Raw genomic sequence first — 19,758 nt, 5'->3', positions numbered from 1 at the left:
CATATGCAGCATATTTCATTTCATATCAGATAAAAACTGTAATAATCAAAGCATGGGCAAGTAGAAGGCTTACCGAAGTGTACAGGTATCCCTCGCTGTTCATTGCCAAATACAGCTTTGTTTGAACTCCTTGAATAGCCACCACTCGAAGTCCCACGGGGATGAGGTTAAACAGAGCTGAAATGTAAAAAAATGTAAAAACTATGTTATATTCTGAAATCCATAGGTTTCAAAGTTTCCAAAAGCACTATCTGGTTCAGCAAAAAGAGATGTGTGCTTGGTAAGAAAATATAGATACTGACTATATTTATACACATACAAATATATAGGGCATCTTCCACTCTTTAGGATACTTGACTCGTGGTTGCAGTCACATAACTGGGACTATAACTACACATATTCAAACACCCTGTAAAAATGGAAGATAATTCCATAGTTTGTATAGCGTTAAAGGTGGGAAATCTTAAATCTTCTGGAGTGATTCTGTTATAGGAATTGGTCTATAGGTTAAATAGCTTTATCCTCAACAGACTAACAGTTTAATCTGTGCCTTAGACAACTGCTGCAATTCATGGAGACATTTACAGTCTACCATTTGGGGACAAATTCCTAGAATCTTAGAAAAGACAAGAGTCCAATTCCCTCATCTAAATTGTCTGCATTATTTCCATTGCAACAACCCAAAAATAAATCCAGGCTTTGGAAAAAATGCATTTTTACTTTCTGTGTTCCAAAGTAGTATTTCTTAAAGAACAAATATTTTCCAAGGTAGGTTTTAGAGGGGTCCTAGTTTTTCATTTCTAGGAGCAAAGCTTATGGGAATAAAAATAATGAATTTGATATGTTTACTTATTTTTAATTAATTAATTACTTTTTGCAAAATAGTTGTAAGTGGGCAACCAGCTGATGCCAATGGGGCCCTCATTTCTCCATTTTAAGGTTTGACTGCGTGAAAGTTACACCCATGCTCTCCTCACAATCACACACCACTCACTGGAGAAAACCAGTGGGTGTCCTCCCCCTACCAGCTGTCTACTCCCTCCTACACCCTGAATAAAAATAAAACAGTACAGTTTTAAAGTGTAGTCCTTGCCACACACATCTTTTGAAAATAGTCTATGCACCTTTCTCTCAAGAGACCTAGACCAATGTTGATGATTTCTGTCTTGAGGAAGATGATAAATCAGTCTGCTATCACTTCTGTGAATAAGAATATATAAAGGAGCCGAAACCGGTTTGTCTCAGTGGATAGAGCATCGTCCTGTGGACTGAAAGGTCCCAGATTCGATTCAGGTCAAGGGCATGTACCTTGGTTGCTGACACATCCCCAGTAGGGGGTGTACAGAAGGCAGCTGGTCGATGTTTCTCTCTCATCGATGTTTCTAACTCTCTATCCCTCTCCCTTCCTCTCTGTAAAAAATCAATAAAATATATTAAAAAATAATATATAAAGGAGTCAGACCATGGGTAAGAACATTTTTTTTTATCTCTTATCTTGCTGCATATAGGTTCTGCTCTAGTAGATGGGGTCATATGGATGAGAAATATTAAGGCACAACTAAACATTTCTCAGTGAGCCTACAATGTATTTTTCCCTTAAAATCAGAGTGTTACCAAAGAGGAGCTAGGACATACTGTACAGTTCAAAATACAAGTGTTCCTACCACATGTCACTGATGGTATTTCATTTAATACTCATCATATTAAAGCTGTGCTCTTCTGTTATGTGAGGTAAAGGAAAGTAATTGCACAGATTGCAAGCCAGGATTTCATGCTATATTTGACAATGCAATGAACAGGAAAGAAGTCTGAGATCTTTGAGAATGTCATGTATATCTCTTTCTGTTGAGGATGCATTGCTCAGAGTAGGCGCTCAACACCCATTTGTGGGTTGATAGCAATTTGTAAGGTGAAACAGGTTATTACATTTCTGGAAAGTAATAAATCATAATCCCATCATATAAAAATTCATAGTTTACAAATTCTGATATTATTAAAATAAAACTAAACCAAATCAAAACCTCCATATGGAATTAGTTTAAAAGCCATACTACTAGACAACTACACACCAACATAAATATGAATCCTAGTTTAGTCATACTAAAAAATGACAGAGTATGATAAATAAATTCCACAAGTTTCTAGAACTTGACTTTTTACAATATTCTGAACCTCCTTAGTTCTCTTAATCCAGCTTATAAGAAGTAGAGATTGGTTTGATTTTCACTTTGTACCCCAGCCACTTTCTGGTGTGGGTTCTTTCTAATGAGCAGTAGAACGCTTAAATTCCAAACATCAGAAAGTAGTAGAAGGAAGAGAAGCAAAGAACAATACTTGTATCTTGAATAATGTTGTTAACAATATAGTAAATATGAATTTCTCACTAGGTTTCTATGAAGCCTAATTCAAAAACAAAAATCATACTCAAAGAAAAAAAACTGAGGACAGTAGCAAAAGCATAAAATGGCTGGTCATACTACTCCAATCTTTTCTTTATGATCAAAATAGATCATAAATTGGGTTGGTTTAAAATCTGTCTAAAAGGCCAGTCTTTCCAGATAAAAATGCAAAGCAATTTTATTAGGAGTGATCTTAGACTGATCAATGTTTTTCTCTATTTCTTTAAATATGGATTACTTCCTCATGAACTTAAGATATTTTTTTAATTAGGATAAACCTACTGTAAATATGATAGATAAATAAATAATAGATTTAATTTGTGTATCTAAAACACATTACTACTAGTAAATACATAAATTCCATATTCCTCAATGTTTTGAAGAAGCTTTTAATAAGAAGGGTGTTTTTTGTTGTTGTTGGTTTTGTTTTTGTTTTTTGTCCTCTGCCTATATAACAAAAATTAAATTCCTTGTACCTTGCAGGGACCGTTTTCTCAGAGATGTGCACACAGTTGGTACTCAGTGTTTCTGAAATCAACAATGAGGTCATCCTTTCAGTTTGGCTAAGGTCAATTTCTCAAAGGGAGTAGTTAATAAAAATATACCCTAGTGAAGGTTGGAAAGACCTGACGCATTAAACTGGTAATACCACTGTAGGTTTGAAGAGAAAGTTGCCTATTCTATTAATATAGCTCTCACTGCACCCAAGGCAGATATAATAAAACTGCTGCCATGAAATGTCTATCATTTTTTTTTTCCTTTTCAGGAGAAATACATAATTTACAATGGCTGATTTGCTCATGATGAGATTTTATTGGACGGACATTTATCATTAAAATAAATCTATCTGAGGTCATCTTAAATACATAATACCAAACACATGTTTTTATAAATAAATGTATCTGGGCAAACGTGAACTGATCTGTCTTATCATCATCTTGCTTACCATCTCTGAATTAAATATAAAACCAATCAAATTAAACTAAATGAGAAAAGTATGATTAAAAATACTAAAAATTAGAAAAATCTATACATATTAAAGCCAGTGACCAGAATGCTATAACAACCAGAACCAGAAAGACAGGGCGCTATGATGCACACTGCAGCCAGGGAACCTGCTGATGGAGGAGGGGTGTGTCCAGCAAGCCAACCTTCCTTGGCCCCTCCCCCAGGCCGGCCCCGCCCCTGATTGGCTTCTCCCCATGGTCTCTCCCTCAGGCTGGCCTAGCCCCTGATTGCCCACCCTGCCCCAATAGAGGGCAGGCCCTGCTGGCCAACCTCCTGCAGCTCCTCACCCCAGCCAGCCCCACCCTCAATGGGCTCCCACCACACCAATCAGGGGCAGGGCCTGCCAACCACCCCTGGCCCTTCCTTCCCCAAGGCCACTGGCCCCTGACCTCCCCTCACACCAATTGGGGGTGGGGCTGGCCAGCCAAACTCCCATGACCCCTACCCTGGCCCCACTTGGGGATGGGGCTAGCTGGCCCACCACCCACAGCCCTCTCCACAGCTGGCCCCACCCCTAATAGGCCCCACATCCCAATTCGGGGCAGGGACCACCAGCCAATTGCCCAAGACCCCTCCCCCCAGCCTGCTGGCTCTGATCCAGCCCTAATCAGGGAGGGTCAGCCAGCCATCCTCCTGCCATCTCCTCCTCCAGATTAGAGCTGGGCCAGCTGGACCTCACCCCCACCCATGCATGAATTTGTGCACTGAGCCTCTAGTAAAAACATAATACTAGAAATACATGGTAAGGAAATCCAGTAATACATATTAAGAAAATACTATATAATTGAAAAAGTGCTCCAGAAAAAAAAATTTTTTCCTCTTGTTCTACTCATTTAAAGTAATTAAGTAATGAATGCCAAGAAAATTGCTTGGCTTTAGGGTGAAAATTATACATGGCTAGACTTCCATTTTAATGATCCTCTTAATCATTAAACATTCTTGTTTTATTATGACTTGTACCCTATAATATCCTCAACTGGGAAGATACGCTAGCTCCCTCGCCTCTGGTCACACTTATTATCAAAGGTAGAGTTGAGCCCCACAGCCTTGCTATTTGTTTTGAGATACTTCTCATTTGTATCCTTCATGTTATGGTAATACTTACCATTGATTGACTTACCTTTCATTATTTCAATGTGCCTAAACACAGATTCTGGTTATTAATCTATGCTCTTGAAAGATCTTACAATATTGTTAGCATACAAAAATGCCATGTATATCAGTGACAATTATAAGACAACCAGAGATAGAAGCTATGCATGTGGAGGAATTGAAGAGTAAAATCTACTAAAGCTACATAGTAAGGAACAGAGCCTTGTTTTACATATATGTGTGTGTGTGTGTGCATGTATATGTATGTATATGTATATGAATATATATGCATATATAGCCTAAAATGACTATATGCGGTGTAATCTTAATGTATTTGGTACATCTATGTTTATAAGGCACCACAAATGAATCACTTATTCTTTTTTTCCTTTTCAGAAAATACATGTGAACACTAGACCCAAAACAAATTTTTATCTGATTCCAAGGTTAAAAATAAATGGGAGAGCCCTGACTGGTTTGGCTCAGTGGATAGAGCATCAGAGTGCAGGCTCAAGGGTCCCAGGTTTGGTTCCAGTCAAGGGCATGTACCTTGGTTGTAGGCACATACCCAGTAGAAAGTGTGCAGGAGGCAGTTGATCGATGTTTCTCTCTCATCGATGTTTCTAACTCTCTATCCTTCTCCCTTCCTCTCTGTAAAAAAATCAATAAAAATATTAAAAAAATAAATTGGGGAAAATTTGACTGTTTGAGGCTCATTTGTAGCTACCATAATCATAAATTTCCTTTCAACAACACCCAAAGGATCCACTGTGCTGTGGTACTTTGGAAAACAGCAGCTTGCATCCCCTAATTTCTTCTCCACATACCAATTTGTACATATTGGCTTACAGGAATGTTTTATTACTGAACATCATTACTAATGTCTGTAGTTACACTTGACTAATTTTTTCAAAGGAAGAACATGCATAAGAGAATGTCTAGGCTACTTTAATATCACAACAGTAGCATGTCATTTTGCAAAACAGTGAAGAACCATTCAGTATTTTTTTCATCCTAGCTACCAAACGATATTTCCTCACAGGTAATTAAAGGAGACTTCCTCCTGAGGTCATAACTTCGCTATCAGCACAGGAAACATTCTGAATAGGTGTGAAACTTTAACACTTAACTTTGGAACCCTAGTCTATGGCTTTGCTGTCTATAGCCAAGAATCTATACAAATGTATCATAATAAGACTCATTAGTATTCAGACTGGCTTTCCTTGGCAGAGTTCAGCCAAAAATGGGAATTATTTCTGGGAAATTATCAAAGTCTGAGGGAAATGCAATATATATTAGAAAAATGGAGAATCAATTGCCAAAACTAGATGTTTTAGCCTCATAGAACCTTTCATAGGTCTGCAGGAATCTGTAAATTGTAAGAAAACACCAATTATTATCACTGAAGATGGGGCTTCACTATTTGTGTGTTTATGTTTTTATCACTCCAAATAAAGAACACATATATAATAAGAAAATTATGTAAAAACTTGGAATCATCTTACTTTAATAATTATATACAAAATTTATTTTTGACATGTTTATTTTTTAGGTTCAACATTATGGCCTCCAATTTGGTCTTTACTTAATCCATAGTTAAAAATAAAGTACTAAAAGAGACCTCTTTACCCACCTGTGGAGGTATCTCTGTTAAAATCCCAATTAGTGTCATAATTATCAGTGTGTGTGGAGGGGGGACAGAAATAAAAGCTTATAACGTTGAATTCTTATGACATGAAACCATTTCTCTCTTTTGGGACAGGTCAATTCTTTAGAGTAGAAATAACATGCTATTTCAGGATCAGTTTGTGGGTGAGTAAATTTTCTGTGGGGGGAAAAAAAGTAATAAACTCTAACGGACAGTCATAAATCCATGCAGATTAACATGGAGATGACATTTGAATTGTTCTTCAGAAGGTGTCAACATTATTTTCTTTAGTTCACTGTTTTAGATATTTTTAGGTTCAACTTCCTTTAGATTAATTTTCATAACCAGAATTACATAGTATTGACTACATTTTGCATTGTCTTCAGCGTTTAGTAAGGGTTGTTTATTTTAAAAATGAGGAAAGAAAACCATGTCAACAACATGCTGAGATATACTTATTTATTTTGCATTCACTTACTGTAAGTGCTATCCTCGTCTTTTGTGCCATCAATGGTTCCATCTGCCTGCAGCTGCAAGTGAAAGCCTTGTCGGCTGTATAGTTTGGTAACTATACCCTTAAGTTGAGGCTCTGTAAAGAGAACCAGGGTTTGGATCATATGTTAAGTTGTGTATAAGTAGTTGAAAAGATTCAGAATTCAAACTTATAACTTTATGTACAACTTTTAGTGGAAAAGGTCAAGCTATTTTTAAACAGTCCTCTGAAAGAAAGAAAACAAACTTCATTTTAGAATAAATCTCCAATCGAAGAAAACTCTTGATTTCTACCTCATAACACTGATAAAACCCTAAAGCTGACAGCAGCTACAGCTTATGATAGCTTGTCTTTTGCCTTCCAGCCTGGTCCTCTATCCCAATGAGTATTAGGAATGGGTTGGCAAATGCCAAATTCTGCCTTTTAGCAATGTGCCACTTTTCACATGGAAGGAAAAGAAAAAGAACAACTGTAATTAAGAATGATTTACCAAACAGGAACCAAAAACACACTAGTAAACATTTCCCTCAGAATTATGGAAATTTGAATAACAATCCCCTCCATTCTAAGAAAGTTGAAATACATAAATAATCCACAACCCCATCAAGGGACTTATATATAGAAAATTGAACTGTGATACAAAAAAAGGCAGAGGGGAGAATAAAGCAGCCATTATCATACCCTAGCATATTTATTATCCTTAGGAAATTGGGTGCAAAAAGACCAGGGTTTTTTTGTTGGTGGAAGGAAAGAAAAATAGTCCATACTTATTTTTGAATTTAATGTGAGAAATATGATTATCCTAAATATGTTCTCAATTAAAATGATTTTCAATTATGACTTACCATAGATTAATAAAGTACCTAATTTACCAATAACAGCTATGTTATCCAAAAGTTGCTTATGTTGAATACACCTGCACTGAAATAATATTTATGTGATTATTCGAGCCTCATAATCATGCTTTGTAACCACTTAAGCCTTCCAGCTAATATTTTGAAAAACTTCAAGCCAACAGAAAATGTATGTTTGCATTTCCATTCCAGGGTGTGTAGAACACATAAATAGAGAAATAACAGATTGGCAAGTCTGAAATTCTGCAGTACTTACCTAGTTAAAAGAAAAAAAGCTGAACTGATTCATTTGGTTATGAATCCCCAAATAAGCTGCAGGTTAGGCTGAATGCCTACCTTGACACAACCTGACACCTACAGCTGTGTGAATTTCCCCTGGCACAGGAACATGCTGTTAAGCTAATCACTCAATAGGTTCAAAATGACCTACACTCTGGCTATGCATTTAGATCCTCTCTACTGCATTTTAGTAGCAAGTAGGCAGTTTTACTCTTTTAACCAGATCACTCAGCTCTTTGATAAAAGGTTCTAGGAACCCACTCCCCTCTTTCCAGCAAAAAAATCTCCAAGCTGCACCACAAGTCAAGTCTGTCTGATCAGCTTAAAAGTAATCAAAGAAACAGAATGTCCAGACAAGGGAAACCCAGAGAAGTTGGAGGGGAAGGGTCAGACTTGCAAGAATAAAAGGCAAGGGAGGAATTCCCTAGGTTATCCTTGGTTGTGGGGGAGGGAGAGTGGTGTCTGCCCAGCTCCGCGCCTGAAATGTATACACACACACACACACACACACACACACACACACACACACACACAAACTGTGGCCATGTCTGTGTCGCGCCCGCCCGCCCAGGGGCTTGCACACATGTGGTACGCCTGAAGCTAGGGGCGCGCCGCCTGAGCAGGGCATGGCTCTGCGCCTGTCCCAAGGCAGTGGCAATGCAGCAAGCCCGGTGCTGTCATGAAGGAGATGAGAAAGCAATCACTTCCCTCAACATGCACATTGGCTAGGTGGCCACATCCAAGCAAGGTGAGCCACCAACAAACTCACCTACACTCACCTACACGCCCTCTTGCTCCTCCAAATCCATAAAGTATGAAGCAAAAAAACCACCACCACAACAAAACCAAACCAACCCAAAGCCCCTTCCGACCTGGTCTCCTTCTGCGCCTCTTTTTGGAGCCGAAGAGTTTGACCCGGGAAAAGACGTTTAACTTGTTTTTGTCGCAGCTGGTCTTGCCTTTGCTGGGGCTGCTGACACATTTGCAGGCGTTAGATTTCTCCCGCTCCCGGGCTTGTCTCTTCTGCCGGATCAGGGAGCTCGCGATCGCCGCCGCCATGGCCACGACGCCCACCACCACCACTTCTTTCCTGCCCCTTTCTGGCTTTCCCTCCTCCGCCCTCTCCTCCGCCGCTCCTCTGCTGCCCTACGCCTTTGCCGCCTTTGGCTCTGGAGCCTGCTCGCCTGGACTTCTCCGCTCTAGGGCTTCAGCCCAGGAGGGGGCTCAGCGTGCCGTCTGAGCTTCTCTGGCAGCAGTGGTCCCGCTCAAGCGCGGGCTTCGGGGTTCGGGGTTCGAGCAGCAGGCTGCCTGGGTCCAGCAGGCTGCCTGGGTCGAGCCTACGCCACAGCCCCGGGCCGGGATCGCTAGCGAGACGGGGGACAGAGGCAGAGCTGCGCGACTGTGTGCGCTTGGCCCCTGCGCCCTGAGGACACTGTGCAAGTCCAGGCGGCTCCTGTTGGAGTTTGGCTGCACCCCCCTCTCCCTCCCAGCCCTGTGCTTCGCGGAGGGGGGTTGCAGGAGGGAGGCGAGGCTGGCGGAGGGAGTGCGCGGGCGGGAGAGAGGCTGCGAGTGCAGGCGGGGGAGGGAGGAGGAAGGGGGCGACGCTCCGGGGAGCGCGTCCTCACCCTGGCCCCTCGGACCCTCGGACTAGTCCTTGCAACTTCTCGGGGTGATGATCAGGAAAAGTTGGCCGGCGCCAGCTTTCCGATGGGGATCAAACAGGTAATGGCCTCCCATCTTCGCGGTGGTTGTTGCTGCAGCTGCTCTGGGCAGGGCGCGGCACGAAGTCTGAGCACCAGAATCCCGTCGCTGCAAGCAACCTCCTCAGGAAGAGCTTTTCTCCTGCTCCTCTAGCTAGACAGCCGCCCAGAGGCCCCCTCCCCTGGCGGCCCGGGCCTCTCCCACCCGCCCCCCACCCCCCAAGTCCCCAGCTGGCCGCTGGTGCTAACACCTGTAGGGGCTTAAGCAGTGCCCCATCACTAAATCCTTCTCCCTTCCTCTTCCCTTCCCGAAAGGAGCTTCGGGAACAACAGTGATGGAGGAGGTACCAGGATGAGCTAGTTGCATTGGAGGAGCGGAGGTGGGGGTGAAGGGGGTGGTGCTTGAAGATGGGGAACAGCAGGATGGGGTGTTTCTTAGTATATAACTCTCAGGTGACCAGGTAATGAATGCCCCAGCTGGAGTCCCCAGGAAGTTCCTGTTACTTGCTCTGAGGTCGGACTCACCCCGCCCCCCTACACACACACACACACACACACACCATTGAGGTATTTTGCCTGGCAACACTTGTAGCCATTCTGGAGAAAGACCGGAGCTCCCAGATGAATTCAGCCCCCCTACCCCCACCTCCACTCCTGTGGCAGCAGCAGAAGCAGTGGCACTGCAGAGCTGCTTCCGAACACCAGGCTGCCACCCAGTGGTTTTGGCTGAATTTTCATTTCTAGCCAGTAGGCAACATCAGAACCCTGCTTTTCCTGGATGCCCCCTTATCCATTACGTTGGGGTTGGCATCCCAGCAGAGCTTGAATTGTGCCCCATAAGCAGTCTTGGGGAAATGCAGAAACCAGCCTATCCTCCTTATTTAAGTCCTAGGTTATCTCCAATCTCCTAACTTCTTTCTTTCTCCTCCTCCCCCCCCCCCCCCCCACACACACACACTGGCTCCTCAAGCTCAGGCAGCCTCTCTCCCTCCAATTAGGGAATCAAGTTCAGCCTTTTGCTCACCTCACTCTATTCACAAGTTCTGTACTTGCCCTGTTCTGTATTTTAATCTGCAGTAGGAAAATAAGGAATGTTGAGGTCAAGAATATTACGGAGAATGGGATATATCCACATTCCTCCCTTCAAACAGAAGCGACTATTTTACATGATTTATGATGCCAAAAACGATGCCTCCAATAGGGCTGCTCTATCTTGGAGCTGCCACTACACTGCCTTTACTGGACTTCCCCCTCCTTCAGATCTTTTCAGAATAGATGTAGTTGCAAAACCAAATGCCCAGACTCCAGCCCTTCTTTTCTTGCCTGAACTCCCAACTAGGAAACTTGGACCATCAGAGCTGAATCACCTTACCCTTCTGTAGATTCCACAATTGGTCCACTGCCAGCTGCTGACACCCACTCACACACGCTTCTCCCCAAGTTTGAATATCTCTTGCCTCATCAGAAGCACTGCCTTGGCCCTAACCGGTTTGGCTCAGTGGATGGAGTGTTGGCCTGTGGGCTGAATGAAAGGTCCCAGGTTTGATTCCAGTTAAGGGCATGTACCTTATGTACCTTGGTTGTGGGCACATCCCCAGTTGGGGGTGTGCATGAGGCAGCTGATCGATGTTCCAAAATCAGTAATTCAATATATATATATATATATATATATTGCACTACTATGTGCCAGCAGAAACAGGCTCGGATGAAGGTTGCAGGGGCAAGATAAGACAGTTAGTTATAGGAGGGTGATACCAAATGGTCTGAGATTCCCTGCAGAATAGCCTACATCTTTGTGCTTTTGGATTTCCCACAACAAAATGGAGGACATGGTAGAATGACAAGTCAATTCAAATATCCAATTCTTCAGACTTTGATTCATGGGGGGGGAAGTCCTAGTCTGCTCCAACTGGACTTTGAACACCTTGAAACTTGGACTAGGTCCTATCTCCTGGCACAGTTCCTGTCACAGAGTTTATGCTCAATAAAAGTTTATTGGAAATAATTGATGATGACTGGTTTATATTGATTCTGGAGGATGGGAGGATGTTTCCTGGCCCAGAATGTATGCGATTCAACTTCCAAGTATTATGAAGGGACATAATCTCACTAAAAGGAGGGTCGGACCAAAGCTAAATATTTGGGGTGTGGAAGGGGCAGTTAAGATATTCCTACTCACTCTCTGCATGTTTCTATCTTCTGAAGATCCCCAATCCCAAAGGTCTTTCTTTCTTTCTTTCTTTCTTTCTTTCTTTCTTCTTGCTTCTCTCTTAAGGCACCAAACCAAAGCAGGCATGAAAAAACTAAAGAAGGACAAAGTTCTGATTCAGGCAAGGAGTAGAACTTAGAAAAAGTGGGAATGAGGAAATGGTACTGAGAAAATGAGGGTTTTCCTACAGTCTTTTACCTCCACTTTCCACTAGAAGAGCACTCAATGTTGGCTTGTGCAAACACCATTCATAAGGTATTTTCAGGATGCCTGGAGAATTACTAGTATGGCCACTAGAGGGTCAGTACTAGAGGTAAAAGGGCATGGGGAAGACTTTAGGAATATACAATGTGGAGAGAACATCATGACAAAGTGGCAAACATGTAAATATTTAAGTTTTACTAACCTCTATGCCATGAGCTCATCGAACCACTGGGCCAAAGCTAATAAGATTCTATGTGTGTTTATGGAAACCTTTCTTAAATTTTATAATCTTAAAAAATGAGAATGTATAGGAGGACCACAAGCTCTTACTGCCACATGTTCCCATCAGTCCATAAAAGGTACTTCTGCCTTTTTAAAGCCCCCATTATCATTCTCTCTGTATAGTTGAGAAGTAACTCATGATAGGTGAGAGTGGAGATAGGGGCCTCTAATTCTCTGTGTTCTGTCTACCTACAGACCATATGCATCCTCCTTCCTCCTCCTCTAAAGGAACTCACAGCGGCCTATGACTAGATTGGAGGAAAAAAATAGAAGGCCATTTTGATTTGGGGTTAAAATCACAGTATGCCTTCAGCTTAACCATTAATTAAGTATATATTTTTATCCTTTCCTAACTCTTGTGTGTATTTCTTAGGTACTTTAAAATTCAGATAAGAATGTGAATATAGCCTAAACCGGTTTGGCTCAGTGGATAGAGCGTTGGTCTGCGGACTGAAAGGTCCCAGGTTCGATTTCGGTCAAGGGCATGTACATTAGTTGTGGGCACATCCCCAGTAGGGGGTGTGCAGGAGGCAGCTGGTCGATGTTTCTCTCTCATCAATGTTTCTAGCTCTCTATCCATCTCCCTTCCTCTCTGTGGAAAATCAATAAAATATATTTTTAAAAAAGAATGTGAATATAACTCTCAAGTCTTCAAAGGAGAACTGTGCCCAAATTCTAGTCATAGTTGGAAAACATATAAAAGAAAGACTGCACTCCACCCTAGAAAAGCATATATTGTCTTTCGTTTGTATTTTAATGCTACCCCAGTAGTATGCCATTTTCATGGGAAGAAGAAGAAATAACTTTTTAAAAATATATTTTATTGATTTTTTCAGAAAGGAAGGGAGAGAGATAGAGAGCTAGAAACGTCGATGAGAGAGAAATATCGACCAGCTGCCTCCTGTACACCCCCTACTGGGGATGTGCCCACAACCAATGTACATGCCCTTGACCAGAATCGAACCTGGGACCTTTCAGTCTGCAGACCGACGCTCTACCACTGAGCCAAACTGGTTTCAGCAGAAGAAATAACTTTCTATTGACAATTATTTCCAAAGTACTTTGCTCTACTGTCTTGTTCTGTGCTTGCCAGTTTGTACTGCACCTTTGCTATGGAACTTCCTGAGTCTCCTCCAGATTAATAGAATTTCAATTCCCAGGACTTCCAACTTCCTATCATGGGTAGGTCCACTCTCCTTTGCTTCTCCTAGACCTCCTCCTCTCACTGCACTATCCACCTAGCTCTCTTCAATTATGTAAAAAAAAAAAAAAAAAAAAAAAAAAAAAAAAAAAAAGGAAGCATATATAGCTCCTTTCTCCAATTCAATTCACAAAGAGTTCTAGCCTGAGTGATAAGAGAAATATGGTTTCATTCTGACTGTAGCTAATGGGCTTGTGTGACCCTCAGGATGCCATTTCTCCTGTTGGGGCCTCAGTTTTCTTTCTACAGTAACCCCATACATTCAATGAATGACTTTCACATTGTATTCTACAGACACTAAGAGTACATGGAGGGGATGTAAGTTTCCTCACCCATGGTTCCATAACAGCATCTCTGCTTTCATTTATTTTATATACTAGGGCTTATTGTATAACTTTTTTTTATGAAAAAAGGATTATATTGTTTGAAAATCAAACAATGTTCGAAATATGAAATGTTTGAAAATCTCTTGATGAAATGTTCCTTAAAATAATTTTGCTCCTGAGGGTCAATGATTTTATTTTATTTTGTACATGTCCCTATTCCTCCAAACTGTTTATCTTCCCCTCCTCATACTTTTGTCCTCCCCTTTCCACCCCACCAGAACATGAAATCTGAACTGGATTCCAATGAAAAACACATTAAGTCTCCTTGGCTCTATTCCTCTGGATTCGCTTGAGAACCAGGCTTTAGCATTCTCTTCACTTCAGAGAGAGTTACGTAATTTATCAGAGCATAGAATGCTAATCATTCTCTGTCAATCTCTTGGCAGGGCTCAGATGAGCTGTAAAGAAGCTAAGGGGACCTACTCCTAAGATTAATCTCCAGGAGAAAGACAGAAATCCAAACAGATGTGCCTGTGATAAGTAAAAATGAGGGAATTCAGACAGCCTAAGTAGGAGCAGCCTCCAAGCCATTTAAGCAGGAAGGAATTGGCTGTCTTTCTGAAATTCTGAAAATGAGAGATTTCAAACAGCCTTTTTTCATGAAGATAAGTTTAAATGGAGCCACTTGCCAGATTGCTATCTTCATTGCCCATCCACCAGAATATCTGAGTGAGCGATTACCAGGTCAAAGACAATAATGAGCTCAAAGTGAGGAAAGGGAGGCAGAATCAAGAGTACCAAAGTCAAGCAAAATTGGGATCCCACCTTAACTGAGTAGGGCAGCAAAGGGGGTATTTAAGAAACTGAGCAACAAGTACCACCTTTCGTAGTACATCCAAAGCCAAGATAAATGACTAGATAGATATACAAATTAGAAGATTAGAGAAAAACCATTAGAAAAAGCATTTGACACCTAACTTCAAGCAAAACTGAAAATGCAATTTAAGGGACTCGTCCATGTGGCACTGGAATTCCAGGGACAGAAGAGTGATGACTGTATTTTATATAATATAACCTGACATATGTATTAGCTGGCAATGAGTTTCTCATAGTCAGATCATTTGGAGGAACTATACTTCAGAACAAAGGTCTCCAGAACCAATTTTTTAGCAATTGATTGGCTCTCCTGACTTGCATTCCTGATGAAAAGCCAAGGAACCCTAGGCTTGCATTGCACTAGGATGATGGCTTAATTTTCATTATGTCCCATTTTTGAGATCATTCTCTAAATACTTGAGCTGTAGAATTTACTAAAGCCACCTCTGGTTTCTTTTAAAATCAGTTGTGAACATACTGATTAATTCTGATCCTTTAAGAAGAAAAATCATATAACCCATAGGATTAATAATAAAAATTTATTAATAATGAAAATTCATTATTCAGTTATAATTTACAAAGAGTAAAACCATAAAATACCCTGATGGTATTAATCATATCAATGAATTCAGATCTTTGCCATTTAATTAGTCATAGCAGCTGCAACATTAAGAGTTCAAGGCTGTGGATTATCTGCTTGGTCATTTAATCTAGAAAACCTGGAGAGAAATATTAGATAGTTGGTGTCAAGTTTTATTTTATTTTTGTCATAAGTAAAGAACACAAGGAAATGAGTCTAAACTACAATTTGTGGAGATTTAAGTTTTGTACTTAAGGAAAACCGTATTTTTAGTAGAGATTGTTAAAATGTCATGATTGCTGATTTTCCTATAAAAGCTTTTTATGAATAGAACAAAAATTTTATCTATCTTGGTGGGTACGTGAGTTGATTTCCCTGAAGACTCTCATTCTTTTTTTTTTTTAATATATTTTATTGATTTTTTACAGAGAGGATAGGAGAGAGATAGAGATCCAGAAACGTCGATGAGAGAGAAACATCGACCAGCCGCCTCTTGCACACCCCCCACCGGGGATGTGCCCGCAACCAACGTACATGCCCTTGACCAGAATCGAACCTGGGACCTTCCAGTCTGACGCTCTACCACTGAGCCAAACCGGTTTCCGCTGAAGACTCTCATTCTATTATAAAAACTATAATATATACTATTTTTATTACCCAGGGCCTGCAACCAAGAATTGGTCACAGGGAGAGGGGAAGCAACATCTTGCTAAAAAAGCTTAAGGTCTTGTCCCTATGGGGCATGGAGATAGCTAGTGCCATTGATTTTGGAAATCCATATTGGGTGAACTTGGAGCACGTGGGTCAAAGGAGTTAAATCCATTTTATAAAGTTTCTCTTGTCCAACGTTTGGGAAATACTTTCTAGATACAATAAATTTATTCTTAACCAAATTGCCTCATTGGTGACAGAGCCAATAAAAGCCCCAGCTTCTCTAAGTAAGGATGATTTAATTTTATTCAATAACTAGAGGTCCTGTGCATGAAATTCATGTACTGGGGGTGTATGTCTCTCAGCCCAGCCTGCACCCTCTCCAATTTGGGACCCCTCAAGGGATGGCCGACTGCCTGTTTAGCCCCAAACCAGGTGGGATCAGGCCTAAATGGATAGTTGGACGTCCTTCTCACAATCCAAGACTACTGGCTCCCAATTGCTCACCTGCCTGGCTTTCTGATTGCCCCTAACCACTTCTCCCTGCCAGCCTGTTCACCCCCTAACCACTCACCTGCCAGCCTGGTCACCCCTAACTGCCCTCCCCTGCAGACTTGGTCCTCCCCCCCAACTTCTCTCCCCAGTAGGCCTGAGTCCTCCCCAACTGCCCTTCCCTGCAGGCCTAGTTGCCCCCAACTGGCCTCCTCTGCCTGCCAGGTCACCCCTAACTGCCCTCCCCTGCAGGTTTGATAACCCACAACTGCCCTCCTCTGCAGGCCTGGTCTCTCTCAACTGCCCTCCCCTGCTGGCCATCTTGTGGCAGCCATCTTGTGTACACATGGGGACAGCCATCTTTGACCATATGGGGGCAGCCATCTTGTGTGTTGGAGTGATGGTCAATTTGCATATTACTCTTTTATTAGATAGCATAGAGACCTGGTATACAAGTGCGGGCCAGCTGATTTGCCCTTAAGGTTGTCCCAGATCAGGATGGTGGTTCCCTTGGGGTGTGGGGTGGCCTGGGCAAGGGGCTTGTTTGCAGGCTGGCCATGTCCCCCCAGTGACCCAAGCAGAGGCCCTGGTATCTGAGATACATTTATCTTTTATAATTGAAACTTTGTAGTCTTGAGCAGAGGCCTGGGCCCACCAGGGCAGACAGAAAGCTTGGTTTCCTCCATTGCCAGGGGCAACCCAAGGCTCTTGCTCTCTCAGCGGCAGCATCCATCTTGGTTGGATTAATTTGCATACTCACTCCTGATTGGCTGGTGAGTGTGGCTGGTGGGTGTAGTGGCGGTATGGTCCATTTGCATATTACTCTTTTTATTGGATAGGATATTTGAAGATATTGAAAGAGAAGTTGCGCTGAAACCGGTTTGGCTCAGTGGTAGAGCATCGGTCTGCAGAATGAAAGGTCCCTGGTTTGATTCGGTCAGGGGCATGTACGTTGGCTGAGGCAGCTGGTCGATGTTTCTCTCTCATCGACGTTTCTGGCTCTCTATCTCTCTCCCTTCCTCTCTGTAAAAAATCAATAAAATATATATATTTTTTAAAAAGAGAAGTTGCTATTTTATAAACTGATTAGTAGCTAACAAACATAAATGAGGTGTTTCTATGATGAGACATTTATGGCAGATTAAAAATGAGCAAGACTCAGAGGCAAAATATCTGTAAGACTGGGTTCATTTTTGCCCAGTGAACTAAGTAATATAAATGAAAAGCTAGGGGGAAAAATGATGGAGGATTTAGGACAAAAGCAGACAATCAGTAATTTTCCTGGATCTAAGATTTTTCAGGAAATAAGATTTCTGGACAAAGATGACCTAAACTCAGGATTTGAAGATGGGAATGCAGTGCTTGTAAACAATGGTACATGATTAATTAGCATATGGGGGTGGGCTTCTAAGACAGCAGAAGAAACTCTGTATTGATTACCTATTTGCTAATGACACTGATTCCATCAATTTCCTATCAAGAGTTGTCATTTTAAAAATATTTTTTTATTTATTTCATAAAGGAAGGGAAAAGTAGAGAGAGATAGAAACATCAATGATGAGAGAGAATCATTGATCAGCTGCCTCCTGCATACCTTCAACTGGGGATCGAGCCCATAACCTGGGCATGTGCCCTTGACTGGAATTGAACCCATGACCCTTCAGTCCACAAGCTGACACTCTATCCACTGAGCAAAACCAGCCAGAGCAAAAGTTGTCAATTTTTAAAAAGCAGAGAGGTAATGGGAAAATATTTCTGTGTTCCCTCAGTATTAAGAATCTTGATATCTTGTTTTGGACACCAACCAGGATGTGGGCAGTAGCACCTGCTTAATTCAGAGGAATGATATCCTCCAGATTCTAAGGAGACAAAGGAGAGGTCCATGATCCACCTGAGAATTGTGCAGATAGCCTAGATTTAAAAAGCCAACTTAAGTATAATTGGTATGCACTTTTATATTGGTTATCTTAGTTTCAGATGTATAATATATTTTTATATTTTCAACATTTTCATCCCTTACTATGTAATCACCCTACTAATTTAGTAATCATCTGTCACTGTGAAAACTTACCACAATATTACTGACTATATTCCCCTTCACCTTTTCACCTGAACCCTCACCCCTCCCTGCTGATAACCATTCCTTTGATCTCTGTTTCTCTGAATCTGTTCTATTTTGTTGGTTTTTTTAAATTTTATTATTATTTTTTTAGGTTCCACATATATATAAAACCATAAAGTATTTGTCTTTCTCCGCTCTAATTATTTCACTTTAGCATAATACCCTCTAGATCCATCCATGTTGTTACAAATGGCAAGATATCATTCTTTTTATTTTTGCATAATATTCCATTGTATAATATCTCACACACACACACACACACACACACACACACACACACACACACTACCTCTATTTTATTGACTCACCTAGATGGTTTTTAAACTTTCCACTCTACTTTCCATTTTGGGGGCCAAAACTTGTGTTTCAAATGGTGATAACACTCAATAAATTCTGTGGTTATAATTGGACAAGCAACCTTTTCAATACTGTAACTATTTTTCTTTAATCCTTACAACAACTTCTAAGGTAGATATTATCACTATTGACATTTTACAGATTAGAAAAGTAAAGTATAGAAAGATTAAGTGATATTTCATATTATTTCCTGGCCTGTACTATGGTGGTAGTGCCAGTGTTTAAGTCAAGGATATTCAGCCAATACAATATATGTGTACAACACCAGCCTTTAAATATGAGTTTTCCCTCTTTGGCACTGCTTCTGGAATGTTGGTTGATGAACAGTGAGTGTGGTGCCTGTAATGGCTATCTTTTAGCTTGAATAACAGAAAACTATGCGCACAGAACCCCAAACAAAAGGAATACAAAGAGGACCACACCAAGACACATCATAATTAAAATGCCAAGAGCAAAAGACAAAGAGAGAATATTAAAAGCAGCAAGAGAAAAACAGTTACCTACAAGGGAGCACCCATAGGACTGTCAGCTGATTTCTCAACAGAAACGATGCAGGCCATAAGGGAGTGGCAAGAAATATTCAAAGTGGTGAATAGCAAGAACCTACAACCAAGATTATTCTACCCAGCAAAGTTATCATTCAGAATGGAAGGTCAGATAAAGAACTTCACAGATAAGGAAAAGCTAAAGTTGTTCATCACAACCAAACCAGTATTATATGAAATGCTGAAAAATATTCTTTAAGAAGAGGAAGAAGAATAAAAACGTATAGATAACAATTATGAACAAATACATATCTATCAACAAGTGAATCTAAAAATCAAGAGAATTAAAAATCTGAGGAACAGAATAAACTCGTGAATATAATAGAATCAGGGGCATAGAAAGGGAGTAGACTGACAATTCTCAAGGGGAAATGGGTGTGGGGGTGCAGGAAGAGACTGGACAAAAACCATACACCTATGGATGATGACAGTGGGGGGAT

The 19,758-nt window shown here is 41.1% G+C and overlaps 1 protein-coding gene across 11 annotated transcripts in view; it reads right to left on the bottom strand.

The window, feature by feature from the left end:
• The window catches only part of FGF13 (fibroblast growth factor 13), a 521,462-nt gene that overhangs the window by 78,406 nt on the left and 423,298 nt on the right, over window positions 1–19,758 (bottom strand). For 10 of the 11 annotated variants that reach the window (XM_084870237.1, XM_084870234.1, XM_084870240.1 and 7 more), the window contains 2 exons: window positions 6,626–6,736; window positions 74–177 (listed from right to left, as the gene is read on the bottom strand). In XM_084870237.1, coding sequence (XP_084726363.1) covers window positions 74–177; window positions 6,626–6,736 — 215 coding nt within the window. Of the gene's footprint in view, window positions 1–73; window positions 178–6,625; window positions 6,737–8,645; window positions 9,656–19,758 lie in introns of those variants that run through there. The other variant, XM_084870241.1, reaches the window with a different exon arrangement.

This window comes from Pipistrellus hanaki (assembly GCF_964339955.1).
Source record: "Pipistrellus hanaki genome assembly, chromosome: X".
In the NCBI taxonomy this organism is placed as follows: Eukaryota; Metazoa; Chordata; class Mammalia; order Chiroptera; family Vespertilionidae; genus Pipistrellus; species Pipistrellus hanaki.
This window is presented reverse-complemented; position numbering and strand designations above follow the sequence as displayed.